Genomic DNA, 17,530 nt, shown 5'->3' with positions numbered 1-17,530 from the left:
ATTAAAAACCTGCAACCTAAAACCATTTAATAGCATTCAATACTATTTGGAATGATGTGGACCAAGTACTCATATTAAATTAAAGAATTTGCTATCAGAGTAATACATTTCAAACAACTGTGAATCTGTTTAATTTCATTAAAGGGATATTTCTAAAATTTTAATTCTCTAAAAGATCAATTGTACTTATAGTAACAACTGTTCAGTATTCCACTTTGCCCACCTCTTGCATGACACAATGATAAATCTACCAAGAGGCAAAAGAGAAAAGCAGCTAGAAAATCCTGTAATAGAGCTGAAGTGAAAAAGTTGTGCCCAAACAGACCTAAATACTCTCTGCATTTGGATTTCACTTAAATGTTATACTGTCTATTGAATCTAAAAACTTTCAGCATTAAAGAAATCATAAGGCCTACAATTTCAACACTAAAGTATGCAAACTTTAAATCCCTTACAATAAAAATCAAGAAGTTTCTATTATTTCTTCTAAAAGTATGAATGAAGGCAGCAGTTAAATATAATTTTCCCTTTTGCCATATCCTAATAGGACTTAAGAGTTAAAGATAATCAAATTTCCACAATTTTGCTTTGTATAAAATTTCCTTTTTTCATCTAAACACAAGAACCAAATAAAACAAGCCCCCTTCTCACAAAGAAAAACAAAATAAGGATTCTACATTAAATGATGAATCTCAATTAGGTATACTTTGCTTTCCTTTTTAAATATATAATTCTTTTATTTTAAACCCTTACTTTCATAGTAACAACTCTTAAGACCAAATGGCAAGGGTAAATGGGTAACATAATTGGGAAGTGTCTAAAGCCAGAGTTGAACCCAGATGATCCCAACTCCAGGCCTGGAACTCTAACACACTGAGCCACCTAGTTGTCTCTTTAAGCAATATAATTCAACAAGAAATTTCCAATGTCATCTTGCTTATTAACTTATTCCTTATACTTTTCCTTCTATTCTTTCTTTTTAACAAATTTTTCCCATTCCTCCCACTCACCAAATCAGAAATAGAAAAGTAGGGGCAGCTAGGATGGCATCCTAGCTATGGGACCTTAGGCAAGTCACTTAGCCTCAATTGCCTAGCTGGTACTGCTCTTCCGTCTCAGAACCAATATTCAGTATCAATTCTAAGTCAGAAGGTAAAGTTTCTTGTTTTTTGTTTTGTTTTTTAAAAGAGAACACCAAAATCTTGATTTAAAAAAAAAGTATAATTAAGGAAAAGAAATTCCCCACATTAACCAATGCTGAAAATGTATGTTGTAAATCTACAACTTAAATCATTATCACTATTCAGAGGTAGATATCAAATAACAAGTTCATTCCCTATCCTTCAAGATTATGAAACCATACCTTTTTTGCCTTTAATTTTCCTTCTTTTATTCTTTCTTTCCAGACTTGGAAGCTCAGGTGAAGATCCATCCTGTGAAAGAGTGAAAATATAAATGTGAATTGAAGTAGTGATATTGAATATGTAAATGCCACTTTACAATAAGGAGGAAGGGTAGAGACTAAAGGAAGGTGTGTAATTGTTTCTTGCAGAAAATAATTCTATGCCCAATAGATACATATCTGCAGAATTAATAACAAAACAGCATTTAACCTAACTATTAAATAGGAAATCTTTCTTTCTTGTTAAACATAAGTTTAAAAACTCTCCATTACCCCCTATTCCAGTGATGGGCAAACTATGACCCATGGACCAGATGTGGCTCCCTGAAAGGTTCTATCCAGCCCAGAGACATTATTCCTGATCTGACAAATACAGTGAGTAGGATACAATACAATGAAACTTCAAGAGTTGCCTTAGAAACAGACTGACAGATTAGCATCTCCTTTCCTTTGGTCACCTCTTTAAAAAGTTTGCCCTGTGGGAAGACAATAAGAGAAACAGAGTCTCAAATAGATAAAAATCTGAGACTTCTCTTTTGACCCATCACTGCCCTATTCCATAGGGTTTGACAAATTTGCTTTGGCTCTATGAATCAAGACATTAATCTGAATCTTCAACTTTCAAGAAAAGAAAAACCAAGGCAGGAATGGAGGTGGCAGATGATGTTGTTGGCAGAGTAAAGTGTAATGAGACATATGTACAAAAAAAAAAAACCAAGCTACCATCTGGGCTCTCCATCTTAAATGGATACTAAGTAGAATGACAAAGTCTACATAAAGTGCTATCTGGTATCTACAAAGTAACCTTTGAAAATTTCAAAAAGGAAGCTGAGTATATCTGAAAAGTTATTTCTGACCCATATAATTTCAGTTTGACAAGCACTTAATAAGCCAATACAAGATATTGATCTAGGGATACAAGGTAAAAAAAATGTAAATAGTCCAACCTGTTCTGGGTGAGATACTGGATGCATATATATAATAAATAAAACATAACAAAAGATGTGAGGGAATATTAATGACTAAAGGCTGATCAAGAAAGGCTTCCTAGGAGGGGGTGGTACCTCCTTGAACCCAGAAAGAATCTAAAGAAGCTAAGAGGCAAAAGTAAAGAACAGCATTTGAATCTGGAAGGTGTGACAACTTCAAAGGCACAAAGTTGGGTGAGGAAACACCCAATTCAAGAAATAGCAAGGAGGCTTGTTTGATAGGAACATTTTGAGTATAAAAGTGAATAAACAGGGGCAGCTGGGAAGCTCAGTGGAGTGAAAGCCAGGCCTAGAGACAGGAGGTCCTAGGTTCAAACCCGGCCTCAGCCACTTCCCAGCTGTGTGACCCTGGGCAAGTCACTTGACCCCCATTGCCCACCCTTACCAATCTTCCACCTATGAGACAATACACCGAAGTACAAGGGTTTAAAAAAAAAAAAAGTGAATAAACATGAAAAGCAATCTGGAAAGGTAGGCTGGGGCCAATCTGAGAAGAATATTAAATGCCAGGAGATGAAGTCTGTATTTTATCCCAGAAGTGATACAAAAGGTTCTGAGTAGGCAGGGGAGTAAAGGATAAAGCCCTATCCATCCACAGCTTCACAACTAGATGCTGTAACAGAAGCCAAGGCAGAGGAGGAAGCAGGTAGTGGGATAAGAAGGTAGAAAAATCCCATGGGCAGCTGGGTAGCTCAGTGGATTGAGAACTAGGCCCAGAGAGGGGAGGTCCTGGGTTCAAATCTGAACTCAGACACTTCCCAGCTGTGTGACTCTGGGCAAGTCACTTAACTCCCACTGCCTAGCCTTGGAACCAATACACAGTATTGATTGCAAGATGGAAGGTAAAAGCAGGTCTTTATTGCTGTCAATAAAGCATCTAGTTTGTAACACCTAAGCTATTATAGGTGGCAACTAAGTAGCACAGTGGCTAGAGCACCAGGCCTGGAGTCGGGAGGATCTGGGTTCAGATCTGATCTCAGATATTTCCTCAGCCAGTCACTTAACCCTGATTGCCTAGCCTTTGCCACTCTTCAGTCTTAGAAATTGAGTTTTTAAAAAAAATGAAATAAAATAAGCTATTTTAGTAAATCATGAATATAATTTAACAGAAAAAATGACTGTAATTTGATAAATTTTGTTATGGCTAAAATGAACACTGACTACAATGAAGAGATTTCTCAAGGCTTAGATTCTGTGTTAATGGAATTAGCTCAAGCCCATTCATAGTTAAAACTCTAGCAACCAGAGATAAAGTCATCCCCACCTCCCTCAGTGGGGAGGGGAGATGATCTACCCACAAAAAGTGACAATAAGTAACAAATCAAGAACAAGGGACTGCCCTTTGGGCAGTCCAAAACAGTGTAGAGGCTGCCATTTGTCCACTTGAATTAGAGGTGGACCCACAGGAAGTGACGAGAGGCACTATCTCTTCAAGTATGATGGTAACTTCCTGTTGAGGAAGTTCGGACTTTGAACTTGGTGTTGAAGGATCTCTGCTGAGACCTCAGGCAGCTTCCCCTCTGAGTTGTCACATGGGTAAGTTAGGCTGACTTCCTTGGCCTACCTTGGCGTTTCCAGAATCTCTACCTCAAGTAGGTTTCTTGCCTCTCTGATTGCTAAGGCTTGTAGCCTAGTTTAATTAATTAGCCTTTTTTAACCCTCTCTCCGTCCTGGCAGCCCAGGCCAGCCTCTCCCTCTTTCTATTTCCCTACCTTCTATCTTCCTAATTGTAAATAAACTACCATAAAACCAATCCTGACTTGGGTCTATTTTAATTATGAAATCAATCTGAATTATTGATTCCTGGCGACCACACCTTAAAAAAAAATACACACACACACACACATATATATATATAAAATATATAATTTTTCCCTATTACAATTCACATTTAGATTTCTAAGTCATCTAAACAGGGTATTTACCAGCCTAAAAGTGACACTACCATGACCATCTCCAACAAAATCTAATTACATGAACCCAATTTAGAGCTTAACTCCTTAAAGTTATTATTTGTTATTGAACACCTAATATGTGCCAGGAGTGCTAAGTGCTGGACAGACATGTCCTCTTTCTGCAGGCCTAAAGGGATTCCTTCTCTTTATAATTTCCATGAGACAGAATCAATGATACAAAAATTTAGCCAGCAAGCCAAATGAGAAACCTTCTCTTGACTCTCAAACTATTAAAGTTGCTTTTCAAATGAACCATCAAGCACCCATATAGTCACATAAGAAATATAAAGCATTTCTCTTCAGAGGCAGCATAGAAAGCATGGAAGCCTTGACTCTAAGGATCAGAGGTCAGGGAAAGGCTTTGTCAATGACTAAGCTTGTGATCTTGGACTAAGGCACTACACATCTCTGAGCCTCCATTTCACATGATAGCACCTTCCAGGCCTAATATTCTACAATCCTACAAGATTCTTGGCTTTGGGGAACTGCCACCATAGCTGTATTTCTAAAGGACAAGGAAGGAGGAGAGAAAGCAGGGGATTCCATTGGTTTAGAGGCAAATTTTCACCATCTGGTTTACACCCAAAGAACTGATCTCAGTGTTACAAGTTCATTATGACATCCAAATCTGCCTCCTTAAACTAGGCTCTCTCCCTCCCTTTTGGAAGGAAGGTACAGAAGTGTTGCAGGAAGAGTAACAATGAAGTGGCAAGAACAGCTAGGTGGCTCAGTGAATAGAGAGCCAGATCTGGAGATGGGAGGTCCTGGGTTCAAATTTGATCACAGACACTTCCTAGTTGTATGATCCTGGGCAAATCACTTAACCCTGCCTTCTGCCTTAGACTGATCGATACTCAGTATCAATTCTAATACAGAATGGATGGGTTTAAACAAAAAAAAACAAACAAAAAAAACCAGAACAATAAGGTAGTACATTTCCAATTAGGCCAGGGCTGGCAACTGAAGGGGAAAGGCAGAATAAGAGCACGCAGGTCTACTGATATTTCCAATTATCGATATCAAAATAAACACTGGTTGTGTGCTTATCAAAAGAAAACATTCAGGGGGCAGTTGGGTACCTCAGTGGATTGAGAGCCAGGCCTAGAGATGGGAGGTCCTAGTGAATCGGGCCTCAGACACTTCCCAGCTGTGTGACCCTGGGCAAGTCACTTGACCCCCATTGCCTACCCTTATCCCTCTTCCACCTACCTAGGAGCCAATACAGAGAAGGGAAGGGAAGGGAAGGGAAGGGAAGGGAAGGGAAGGGAAGGGAAGGGAAGGGAAGGGAAGGGAAGGGAAAGGAAGGGAAGGGAAGGGAAGGGAAGAGATTCAGTACCAGTAAAGCAACTCTGGGTCAACCAATCACACACCTCTCCCAAGTCTAATTCTAAGCGACATTAGCCTAACAGAGTACTACTACATTCATGAAGGCACATCAAGTTACAATTGCAGGTGTGTTCAAATATTAACAAATGTTAGTTTGGTCATTTTAAAGATAACTTTATATTAAATAACTTGGGAAAATTAAGCAATGGTTTAAAAAAAAACCTAGGACAATGAAAATAAAAAATGTTTTTAAGAGTTCATGATGGTCCCACCGCCAATCTCAATGAACCTTGAGCTCACCCTTTCCCCAACACACTCCTCACCTACCCCAGCAGCCCGCCATCCCCCAACTACCACAAGACCAGTAAAGCAGCCCTGAAGGCCCTGTCCAGAGCCCTGGGCTGCCTCATACTTACTCCAGTTGCCCTGCGCTTCTTCCGGAGGCCCTGGCCATCATTCTGCTCCGCCCCAGAGGTACAACTGCTGTCTGTAGCAGCATCCACCAAACTAGAGATGCCAAGACCTGAGGAGGCATTAGACGATAACGAGTTCCCTTCTCCATTACTTTCCTGAGTGTTTTGATTCTCAGAAAGAGGTGTTGAGCTCTCCTGCCTGTTTAGTTCTTCTTGTCTGGCAGAGCGCATCAAGGATATCATTCGGTCAGGGGGCAACTGGGCACTATGCCTCCTTCGAGTGGCAACACTTTCAACCCTTTCACCTGCCCTGGAGGAGGAAGCCAGAGGCATCATGTCCTGTTTAAAGTTCACGTTTGCTTTCTGACCTTGAGCTGTCTGCAGTGAATTACTGGGTGGAACAATCTGCTGGGGTTCATTTTCCTTTCCTGTAGCCTGCTCAGTGAAGAAGTTGTACATGGAGGGCGTCCTGTCCATGATCACACTGCTCTCAGAAAGACTGCGTTTTCTTGCCAGTGCAGGTGATGTAGCAATGGAAATACCTTCCCACTGGAAACCTTCTAAACTGGACAGGTCAGGTTCCTCATCCAAATCCAACACTTCCTGCTCATTCTGAACTAGTGGTACCATCTCTATGCCAAACCTTATACAAAAAGCAAAAACAGAAAGTGAGTTATGGCTCAGTTAGGGAGAAATAATAATTACCTTTTACATAAAGAGATCAACTAAAGGAACATGCTCTCTCAACTGAGAAAGATAAATGTCAATTTTCCCAGGACAAGCTTATTTCTTAAAATGGATACCTCTAGCTTTTACATTACCTTCATTGTCAAATATCTTTCCCCCACCCCTACCCAGAGATCCATCCATCCTTTCTAACAAAGAATAAAAAGGAGTAAATAAAATAGGTTAGTAAAACTAACCGGCAAATTAAACAAGTCTGATGCTGTCTGCAATGCCAGTCAATTTTTCATTATAAATAGCCAAGTCTATTTACTTAATTAACTCTTATCATAGTCAAAAACACTGGGGGCGGGGGGGGGGAGGGTTTGAGGTAGCTGGGTGGCTCAGTGGTTTGAGAGCCAGGCCTAGAGAGGGGAGGTCATGGGTTAAAATCTGGTCTCAGACACTTTCTAGCTGTGTGAGCCTGGGCAAGTCACTTAACCCCCACTGTCTAGTCCTTACACTCTTCTGCCTTGGAGCCAATACATAGTTTTGACTCAAAGATGAAAGGTAAGGTAAGGGTTTAAAACAAAAACAAAAAAACACTGAGGTGCCTTACTAACCTGCTCAGAATATTTGTAGATTATTTTAAGCTAGACCTAGGATTCATGTTCCAATAATGAAATAAAGAAGTTTAAGTCATAAACTTATTTTTAAATTTTTGTTCACTTGGAAGAATCTTCCATGTTAGATTTTTAGTGTCTGAAAACTACATGGCATTATTAAATTTCCAGAATTAGCAATGCATAAGTCATGTTTTTATAGATATGGAATACACTAGTAATGTAATTCTAATTCCCCTTCCTTCCATTTGAACTTTAACATGAATTTACTCTCCACTGCTATGTTTCATTTAACTATCCAATGCAAGAAAACATTTTAAGTACTACATACATAACAGTAACACATAAGTACTACATACACTATTTAAAACAAATCTTGTAATCAAATCACAGGGATTTCTAGGTGGTGACAGTTCTTTCAGAAATTTTTGGGTTAATTTGTCAGTTTTAGTTCCTACAGTGTCAAAGACCTGACCTATTTAAGACCTATTAGAAACTTCAATATATTTCTTATTGGAATTAGTTTACACTCATTCAATAAATATTTCTGAAACTTTCATTGTCAAGTGCTAAGTAGTAAGAGAGATTTGAGAATAACTAATCATTAGAGATTCTGCGACTAAGTAATCAACCAAACTATCTACATTCTCCAGGAAAATAATAGTACCAGGGCAGCTAGATAGGCCAGTGGATAGAACACTAGGCCTGGAGTAAATAAATCCTAAATTCAAATCTTGCCTCAGATTAGCCTTCCTAGCTGTGTGATCCTAGACAAGTCACTTAACCCCCATTGCCTAACCCTTACCATTTGTCTGCCTTAGAATTGATATTTAGTAGCTATTCTAAGATGGTAAAGTTTTTACAAATAAGTATCTGAAAAGAGACTATCCAAAATACAGTTATTACAAAACTCTCTGCCCACTGAAAATAAAATTGGCAGTGGCATTTCATATATCTTCAGGCCTCCAAATTAGAAACAGTCTAAAAAGAACAGAACATAGATTCTTTGTAATAAGGGATGAGCATCTTTGTAATAAAGGATGGTGAAAAGGATATGAGAAATAAAGGTGTTGTAAAATCAAGATACCAATATAAGACTTTTTTTTTTAAACACTTGTACTTCGGTGTATTGTCTCATAGGTGGAAGATTGGTAAGGGTGGGCAATGGGGGTCAAGTGACTTGCCCAGGGTCACACAGCTGGGAAGTGGCTGAGGCCGGGTTTGAACCTAGGACCTCCTGTCTCTAGGCCTGGCTCTCACTCCACTGAGCTACCCAGCTGCCCATAAGATTTTAAAATTCTTTTTTTTAAAAACCTTTCTGAAAACAAAAATGTATTAGAAAAGGTCAATCAACATTTAAGAGGGTGCCAAGATGGTAGATTAGAGATAAACTAGCCAAACTCTCTCAACAATCCCCTCAAAAACTTCAAAATAACATCTCAAGTCAAATTTTGGAGCAATAAAGCCAGCAAAAGGTCAAGGAGAGACATTTTTCTGGCCTATAAAAACATAGGAGGACAACAGGAAAAGTATGTGACATTGGAGTAGAATTCTACTTGGAAGTCAAACACACAGCAGAGTAGCTTTGGAAGTTCTCAGTCTAGAGATAGTAAGGGGATTAGGCAGCTAATCAAAGAGATTACAGGGGACCCTTTGTTAGCACTAGGTAGGTAGAGTTTGTACCTTAATTGGCAACTGTACAACCCATATCCACTTCTGGGTCACAGTTAAAAGGAGAAGGATATCAAAGGGCTATAAAGGAATGCCTGCCCTTTGATCCAGCCATACCATTGTTGGGTTTGTACCCCAAAGAGATCATAGATAAACAGACTTGTACGAAAATATTTATAGCCGTACTTTTTGTGGTGGCAAAAAACTGTAAAATGAGGGTATGCCCTTCAATTGGGGAATGGCTGAACAAATTGTGGTATATGCTGGTGATGGAATACTATTGTGCTCAAAGGAATAATAAACTGGAGGAATTCCATGTGAACTGGAAAGACCTCCAGGAATTGAGGCAGAGTGAAAGGAGCAGAGCCAAAAGAACATTGTACACAGAGACTAATACACTGTGGAAAAATAGAATGTAATGGACTTCTGTACTAGCAGCAATGCAATGACCCAGGACAATTCTGAGGGATTTATGGAAAAGAACGCTACCCACATTCAGAGGAAGAACTGCAGGAGTGGAAACACAGAAGAAAAGCAACTGCTTGAACACATGGGTTGAGGCAGACATGATTGGGGATGTAGACTCGAAACTACCACACCAATGCAACTATCAACAATTTGGAAATAGGTCTTGATCAATGACACGTTAAAACCAGTGGAAATGCATATTGACTTGGGGGAGAGGGGAGCTGGGGGGGGGGGGGGATGAAGGGGAAAGTAAGAGCATGAATCATGTAACCATGTTAACTTTTCTAAAAAGTAAATATCATTAAATGTTAAAAAAATAAAAAAGGAGAAGGATACTTGGGGGGGGGGAGGGTCATCACAAGGTAACAAAGGCTCTAGTTAAAGTTCAAAGGCAAAGAGAAACTAGCACTTCTGGCTGCAGGGGATCAAGGGTCATTCCTGGGTAAAGACCATAGCACAGATGAGGAGAAAAGTGACCACTCCTCTCCCAAGATCACACCACCTTGGAAGCACCAGAAATTTGCCAGATGCCCCAGAACTAACTCTGAAAACAGCAGCATGAAAAACCCTAAAGCATGAGACAGGGACTGCCCAACACAGACCAAATAGAGTCCAATTTTACCATAAATTTCAAAGCTAAGAAACAGGATATAGAAAATGAGCAAACCACAACAACAGCAAAAAAATTTTGACTTTGAAAAGCTACATCTGTGGCAGAGATAACTAAGACACAAACTCACAAGACAACAACATGTGAAAAGATATAAACTAGGTGTCAAAGATAAACATTAATTGGATCTAAGCCCAACAAGAATTATTGGAAGAGTTAAAGAGATAAAAGTGGCAAAGGAAAAACTGGGGAAAGAAATGAGTAAAGCAAAAAAATTATGAAAAGAGAATCAACAGCTTGGTAAAAATGGTACAAAAAATACTGAAGAAAATAATACCTTAAAAAATAGAATAAGCCAAATGGTAAAAGAGGCACAAAAATTCATTGAAAATAATGCTTAAAAAGTAGAGTAGCCCAAATAGAACAAATATAAAAATTCACTGAAGAAAGGAATTCTTTAAAAAATATTGGCCAAATGAAGAGGTACAGAAAGAAGCTCACTGAAGAAAAAAATTCTGTAAAAATTAGAATTAAGTAAATGGAAGCTGATTCCATTGATATACATCAAGAAATAAAAGAAAAACAAAAGAATTAAATTTTAAAAATAGAAGTAAAACTCTCAATAAAAAAACAACTGATCTGGAAAATAGACCGAGATCATTTAAGAATTATTGGACTATGTGAAAACTATAATCAAGGAAAAGAGCCTAGACAGAATATTTCAAAAAATTATCAAGGAAAATTGCTTGATAGCTTACATTCAGGAGTAGAATTAAGAATCTACCCATCAGGACTGCAGGAGAGGAAACATTTAAGAAAAACAGCTGCTTGAACGCATGGGTTGGGGTGGACATGATTGAGGATGTAGACACGAAACTACCACACCAATGCAATTATCAACAATTTGGAAATAGGTCTTGATCAAGGACACATGACAAAACCAGTGGAAATGTGTGTCGGCCATGGGTGGAGGGAGTGCGGGGGGGTGAAGGGGAAAGTGGGAGCATGAATCATGTAACCATGTTAAAATGAATATTAATGAATGTTTAAAATTTTAAAAAAAAAATCTACCCATCACTTTCTGAAAGAAATCCCAAAATGAAAACTTCCAGGAATATTATAGCAAAATCTCTGAATTCAAGAAGAAAATACATTAACATCATGGAGTCACAGGATCACAAAAGATTTAGCAGCTTCCATGTTAAAAGACCAGAGGGCTACTATCATATTCCAACAGACAAAGGAGTTAGAATTAGTTATTACAACTAAGAATCATACACCCAGTAAAACCAAGTATAGTCCTTTCAGGGGAGAAATAGATGGTCAATGAAATAAAAGACTTTCAAATATTCCTGATGAAAAGACAAGAGATGAATAGAAAATCTGACATACGAACACAAGACTTAAGAGAATAAAAAGGTAAACATAAAGAATAATCATCAGACTTAATAAAATTAAACTGTTTATATTCCTATATAAGAAGATGATACATGTAACTCCTAAGAACTTTAACTAGGGCAGTTAAAAGGAGTTTAGATAGAGAGCATGAGTGTGAGTCCATTCTGTTGGAATGACCTCAAAAAAAAAAAAAAAAAAGGGAAAGGATAAACAAGAGGGATGCACTGAAAGAAAAAGTGAAAGGTAGAATGGGAAAATTTTTCTCACAAGAGGTTTGCAAGGAAGAGCTTTTATATTAGAGAAAATTTGGGGATGGGGTAGGCAACATTTTACTATCACTTCTTTGGAATTAGGTGAAAGAGGTAAGACTATACGGACACCTGAGTTGTGTATAGAGATGTAACCTACCCAATAAGGAAATAGGAGGGGCAAAGGACAAGGTGGGGTGGGGTGTGTAATAAAAAGGAAGGAAAGATGAAAGGAGGCACTGGTCAAAAGTAAAATAGACTTGAGGAGGAACAGGATAAAAAGAAGGAACAAAAAAATGGGATGAAGGGAAATATGAAGTCAGTATTCATAACTGTGAATGTGAATGGAATGAACTCACCTATAAAACAGAAACAGATAGAATAGATTAGAAACCAGAATCCAAGAACAATATGTTGTTTATAAGAGAGACACTTAAAACAGAAGGACACACAAGGAGTAAAAATAAAGGGCTGGGAATTGATCCAACCATTCTGGGTGGCAATTTGAAACTATGCCCAAAGGGCTTTAAAAGACTGCCTGCCAGGGGCAGTTGGGTAGCTCAGTGCATTGAGAACCAGGCCTAGAGATGGGAGGTCCTAGGTTCAAATCCGGCCTCAGACAATTTCCAGCTATGTGACCCTGGGCAAGTCACTTGATTCCCATTGCCTACCCTTACCACTCTTCTGCCTTGGAGCCAATACACAGTATTGACTCCAAGATGGAAGGTAAGGGTTTAAAAAAAAAAAAAAAAGACTGCCAATCCTTTGATCCAACCATACCACTGCTGGGTTTATACCCCAAAGAGATCATAAGGAAAAAGACTTGTACAAAAATATTTATAGCCATGCACTTTGTGGTGGTAAAAAATTGGAAAATGAAGAGATGCCCTTTGATTAGGGAATGACTGAACAAACTGTGGTATCTGCTGGTGATGGAATACTATTGTGCTCAAAGGAATAATGAACTGTAGGAATTCCACGTGAACTGGAATGACCTCCAGGAACTGATGATGAGTGAAAGGAGCAGAACCAAGAAGAACATTGTATAGAGTATCCATACACTGTGGCACAATCAAATATAATGGACTTCTCTATTAGCAGCAATGCAATGATCCAGGACAATTCTGAGGGACTTATGAGAAAGAACACTATCCACATCCAGAGAAAGAACTGTGGGAGCAGAAACACAGAAGAAAAAACTGCTTGATCATATGGGCTGATGGGGATATGATTGGGGATGTAGAATCTAAACGATCACCCTAGTGCAAATATCAGTAATATGGAAATAGGTCTTGATCAATGACACATGTAAAACCCAGTGGAACTGCGCATTAGCTATGGGAGGGGGGTGGGAGGAGAAGAGGGAAGAACATGAATCATGTAACCACGGAAAAATGTTTTTAATCAATAAAAAATAAAATAAAATAATAAAAAAATAAATAAAGGGCTTCAGCTTTAGTAAAAAAGAAAGGATATCAATCATGATCTCCAACAAAGTAAAAGCAAAACTAGATCTAATTAAAAGAGATAAGCAGGGAAACAAAATAAATAAATAAGTGAAATTTATTGGTATGATTTCATTGCTAGAGACAATGAAATCGTTTCAATAATTTTATAACAAATTTCTCTAATGAAGTCCTCATTTCTCAAACATATCCTATGTACAGAAATGAATCAAATTTATAAAATAAAAGCCATTCCCCAATTGATAAATGGCCAAAGGATATAAACAGGGAGTTTTCAGAAGAAATCAAAGCAATCTCTATAGGCATCTGAGAAAAATGCTATTTTTTATTTAAATTTAAAAATTTTTAATTTTATTTAAATACTATTGATCCAAGAAATAATTAAAACAGCTCTGAGGTACCACCTCGCTCCTATAGAAAAGACAAATGCTGGAAGGGATAAGGGAAACATAGGTACACTAATGAACTATTGGTGAAATAATGAACTGTTCTGACCATCCTAGAGAACAATTTGGAACAAGGCCCCAAAGGCTATAAAACTCTGCATACTCTTTGGCATAGCAATACCACTTCTGTTTGTATCCCAAAGAGATCAAATTAAAAGGAAAAGGACCTATATGTACAAAATATTTATATCGGCTATTTTTGTGATGGCAAAGAATTGGAACTAAAGGGATGTTCATCAATTGGGGAAAGACTGAGCTAGTTGTTGCATATGATTGTGATGGAATACAACAGTGTTACAAAAAATGGGAAGGGTAGTTTCAGAGAAACAAAGGAAGACCTGTATGAACTGATACAAAGCAAAATGAGAACTGGGAGATCACAGTAACAACAATGTTATAATGATGATCAAGTGTGAAAGTCTTAGCTACTGGGGGGGGGGGATTTAGAACTCAAATTTAAAAAGAAAAGAATGCTAAAAATAACTAATAAATTATTTTTTAGAAATTTTAGAAAAATGGCACTTACCTGGGTAAACCTTTGCCCAGCTCCTGCTTCTTCTTGGTTACCTGCTGAATGACCTGTTCCCAGTTGACATTTCTTCGAGAAGCATTCAGAATCTGCCTTAGAGTTGGTTTGAGTCCTGACTCCTTCTCTGTCTCACTCTTTCGATGGCCACTAACATTTCGAATGCGGCGTGCATTATTGAGATTGGGCTCAGGAAGATGAGCCCCAGGTTTGCTTTTCAAACTGATGTGCCGGGTTAGATCTCGCTGGAGAGAGGCAGGAAAACCAAGTTTGCTTAGTTCAGGAAGCAGAGAGCCTGAAGGTTGCCCTGTGCCTCCTTTCTGGAGGTCAACATCCAAGTTACTGCTCTCAAAGCTTTCTGTTTCAAAAGGCAAACCTGATTTGACAGGTTCTTCAACCTGGATATCTTCCAATGATGTTTTCAAGTCTAGCAGTAAGCCTGACTGAGGACTACCTGCAGATGCTGCAGACTCCATTTGAAACTCTGATTCTTTGTGGTGAACTGTGGAGCCATCTGAATTAATAGAGCATTTCTCAGTTGTTTTATTAGTTTTGTCATCTCTCTCTTTCTCAGTTACAGGATGTTCACATTCTAAAGCGCCACAAAGTGAACCTTTGGGATTTAAGGGACCAAGATCTTCGACTTTTGCACCATGTTTTTCAAGATCTGATAGCTCTGCTTCACCTCTATCTTCTGGTGCACATTCTTGAAGCTCAGTGTTCAAAGAGCCTTTCACAGACTCTTCCCCATTCTTACTTTCAGATGCAGAGCTCCTGATACTTTTGGCATTGCTCAGGAGTGGATTTTGTAGGGGCTGACTACATTTCAACACCTCCTTACCTTTCTTCAAGATTTCACTTAAATTGTCAACAGGCTCTTTCTGAGTCCCATCAAGCACAGTTTTATTTCCTTTTAATACACGAGAACAAGAACTACGTAGTTTAGATACATAAGAGGAATTCTGGTTGTCTTCTGAGCTAAGTGTATTTGAGTGATTCTGACATTCTCCAGGAGTTGCAGACAAAGGTTTCGTATTTTTCGAGAGGTTCTTTGAATCTTGTTTTTGAGATGAGGATCTAGTGTTTGGGAATGGAAGGAGTGGAGACTTTAGTGATGGCATTTTATGTGAACTGTTCTCCTGTTCAGGTATTACTCTAGACAGGCAAGTGGTCATTGCCTCACTAGAAACAGTGTGATCAGAAGTGACCTTGTGATCAAAGGACCCTGACTGGTTTTCTTTCTGTGTTTTCAGCTTTGTGGAATTATCTGTATTATTAGTCTTGGGATCTTTCCCACAAGCAGTTATTAGGTGAAAAAGAAAAGGAGGTTCATCTACCACCTCTGACTTTTTAGCAGTTGCTTCCTTCAACCCTGGTTGTTGTGGCTCTACAATTTTGGGGGAGGGGTAAGGAGACCAGCGATGTATTTTATCCTTTGATACATTACCACTCTTTCCACTCATCTTAGGTACTATAATTTCTGCTTGCTTAGAGGTTTGACTTTCAGGTTGCTCAGAAGTGCTGAAGTCAAGTAAGCCCTCTGAAGGAAGCTTATCACTTGTAAAATCTAATAGGTAATCATTATCATCTTCAGTAGGACCTCTATTCTCTTGCCTTTGCCATGTATATCTCCCTTGATTATACTTATTTAATTTATTAGATTTCTTGTTCCATAACATGGTCATGTCATCAATTTGGCAGTTAGAATTCCTGTTTCTCCCAGGCTGAAATATGTCTCCAGGGCCACTATAATTCCAACTATTTGTACCTCGTGCCTTGGATTGCCAGTTTCCACTACTGTTGTTCATGTGCCAAAAACCATCTGTTCCTTCAGAATGCCAGTTGGAATTCCTTCCTGTACCACCATGATGCCAATCTACTGTTCCATTGTTTGGATGCCAACCACCTCCAGAATTATTGTGGTTGTGATACCAATTTGAAGTTGCCCCTGGACCACTTTTGTGCCACCCAGAACGTCCTCTTGGTCCACCACCATTCCTCAAGGAATGTGGAAAGTTATTTTTCCGACCACCATTGAAGCCATCCTTCTCCCACTTCCAATCCCGCTGAAGTGGTGCACGATGGTGCCACGATGGCTGATCATAAACATCTCTCTCTTGGTAAGGTCCTCGGTCTTCTCTTCGCCACTGTCGTCTGTCATCAGAGTTTATTTCTTGGCCAGAAACAGATGCTTCATCTTGTCTAGAAAACAAACAGTTTTTCTTTTGGTAACTTAAAACATATTTTTTGTTTCCTCTCAATCCTAGCTAAAAGTCTAATCATTCTAAGCCATTTTAAATGGCAATTTTTTACTGCCTAAAAAACTATTACGTTTAAATGTACCCAAACAAACAAAAAAAAATTCCACCACATGAAAAAGATAATCTAGCAAAAGGCTACAACATTAGAATTATTTATCATGAAGAAAGCTAAGAGTTTCATAAAATTAGATGAAGCTTAAAGATGAATTTCACACTTCTATAGAAAAAAAAGGCAAGAACAAAAAAGGACTTAATAAGAAAAACTTGACTAAGATGTGCTAGTAACTGAAATGGCTATCCTTAAGAGTATTTTAAGAATACTAAGCTTAATAAAAATACTTACTTGATGACTCACCTACAGTTTTGCTTAGATACACTAAATAAAGACTAGAACTTTGGAAGTCCTATACTACATTTACAGAATACATGCAGTTCCAGGTCTGATCACGTCACCACCATGCCTAAGACAATTCAGAGACTCCCTATTGCCTTTAGGACAAAACACAAAACACAAAACCCTAGGCTAAAAAAATTTTAATTTAGCCTTTAAAAACTCTGAATCCTAGGGGGCAGCTGGGTAGCTCAGTGGATTGAGAGCCAGGCTTAAAGGCAAGAGGTCCTAGGTTCAAATATGACCTCAGACGCTTCCTAGCTGTGTGAACCTGGGCAAGTCACTTAACCCCCACTGCCTAGCCCTTACCCATCTTCTGCCTTGGAACCAATACCTAGTATTGATTCTAAGACAGAAAGTAAGGGTTTAAGTGGGGGGGCGGGGGGGAGAGGGTGGTGGAACACCTCTGGCTTCAGGCTATGCTATTATATGTATTTTTTTAAATATGTAGTGTTTCCTTCAGAGCATTTGTCTGGTGCAATAATAAATGGAAAAAATGGGCAAGAAAAAAATAAGCAAACGAATAAATAAATGTGTAGTGTTTATCCTGTGTAGTGTGGTGCTCCCTTAACTCAGCACTCCTATCTCCTACTTCTGTGACTTTACATAAGACTTCCTGAATGACTGGAGTACATTCCCTCCTCATTCTGCCTCAGTAAATTTTAGGTTCCTAC

The 17,530-nt window shown here is 38.6% G+C and overlaps 1 protein-coding gene across 1 annotated transcript in view; it reads right to left on the bottom strand.

The window, feature by feature from the left end:
- ZNF106 (zinc finger protein 106) overlaps positions 1-17,530 on the bottom strand; it is an 89,085-nt gene that overhangs the window by 46,214 nt on the left and 25,341 nt on the right. Inside the window, exons 6-8 of the mRNA XM_044665104.1 lie at positions 14,205-16,406; positions 6,089-6,728; positions 1,364-1,433 (exon numbers count right to left, since the gene is read on the bottom strand). Coding sequence (XP_044521039.1) covers positions 1,364-1,433; positions 6,089-6,728; positions 14,205-16,406 — 2,912 coding nt within the window. The remainder of the gene's footprint in view (positions 1-1,363; positions 1,434-6,088; positions 6,729-14,204; positions 16,407-17,530) is intronic.

The sequence above is a fragment of the Gracilinanus agilis genome, chromosome 2 (assembly GCF_016433145.1).
Source record: "Gracilinanus agilis isolate LMUSP501 chromosome 2, AgileGrace, whole genome shotgun sequence".
NCBI lineage: Eukaryota > Metazoa > Chordata > Mammalia > Didelphimorphia > Didelphidae > Gracilinanus > Gracilinanus agilis.
This window is presented reverse-complemented; position numbering and strand designations above follow the sequence as displayed.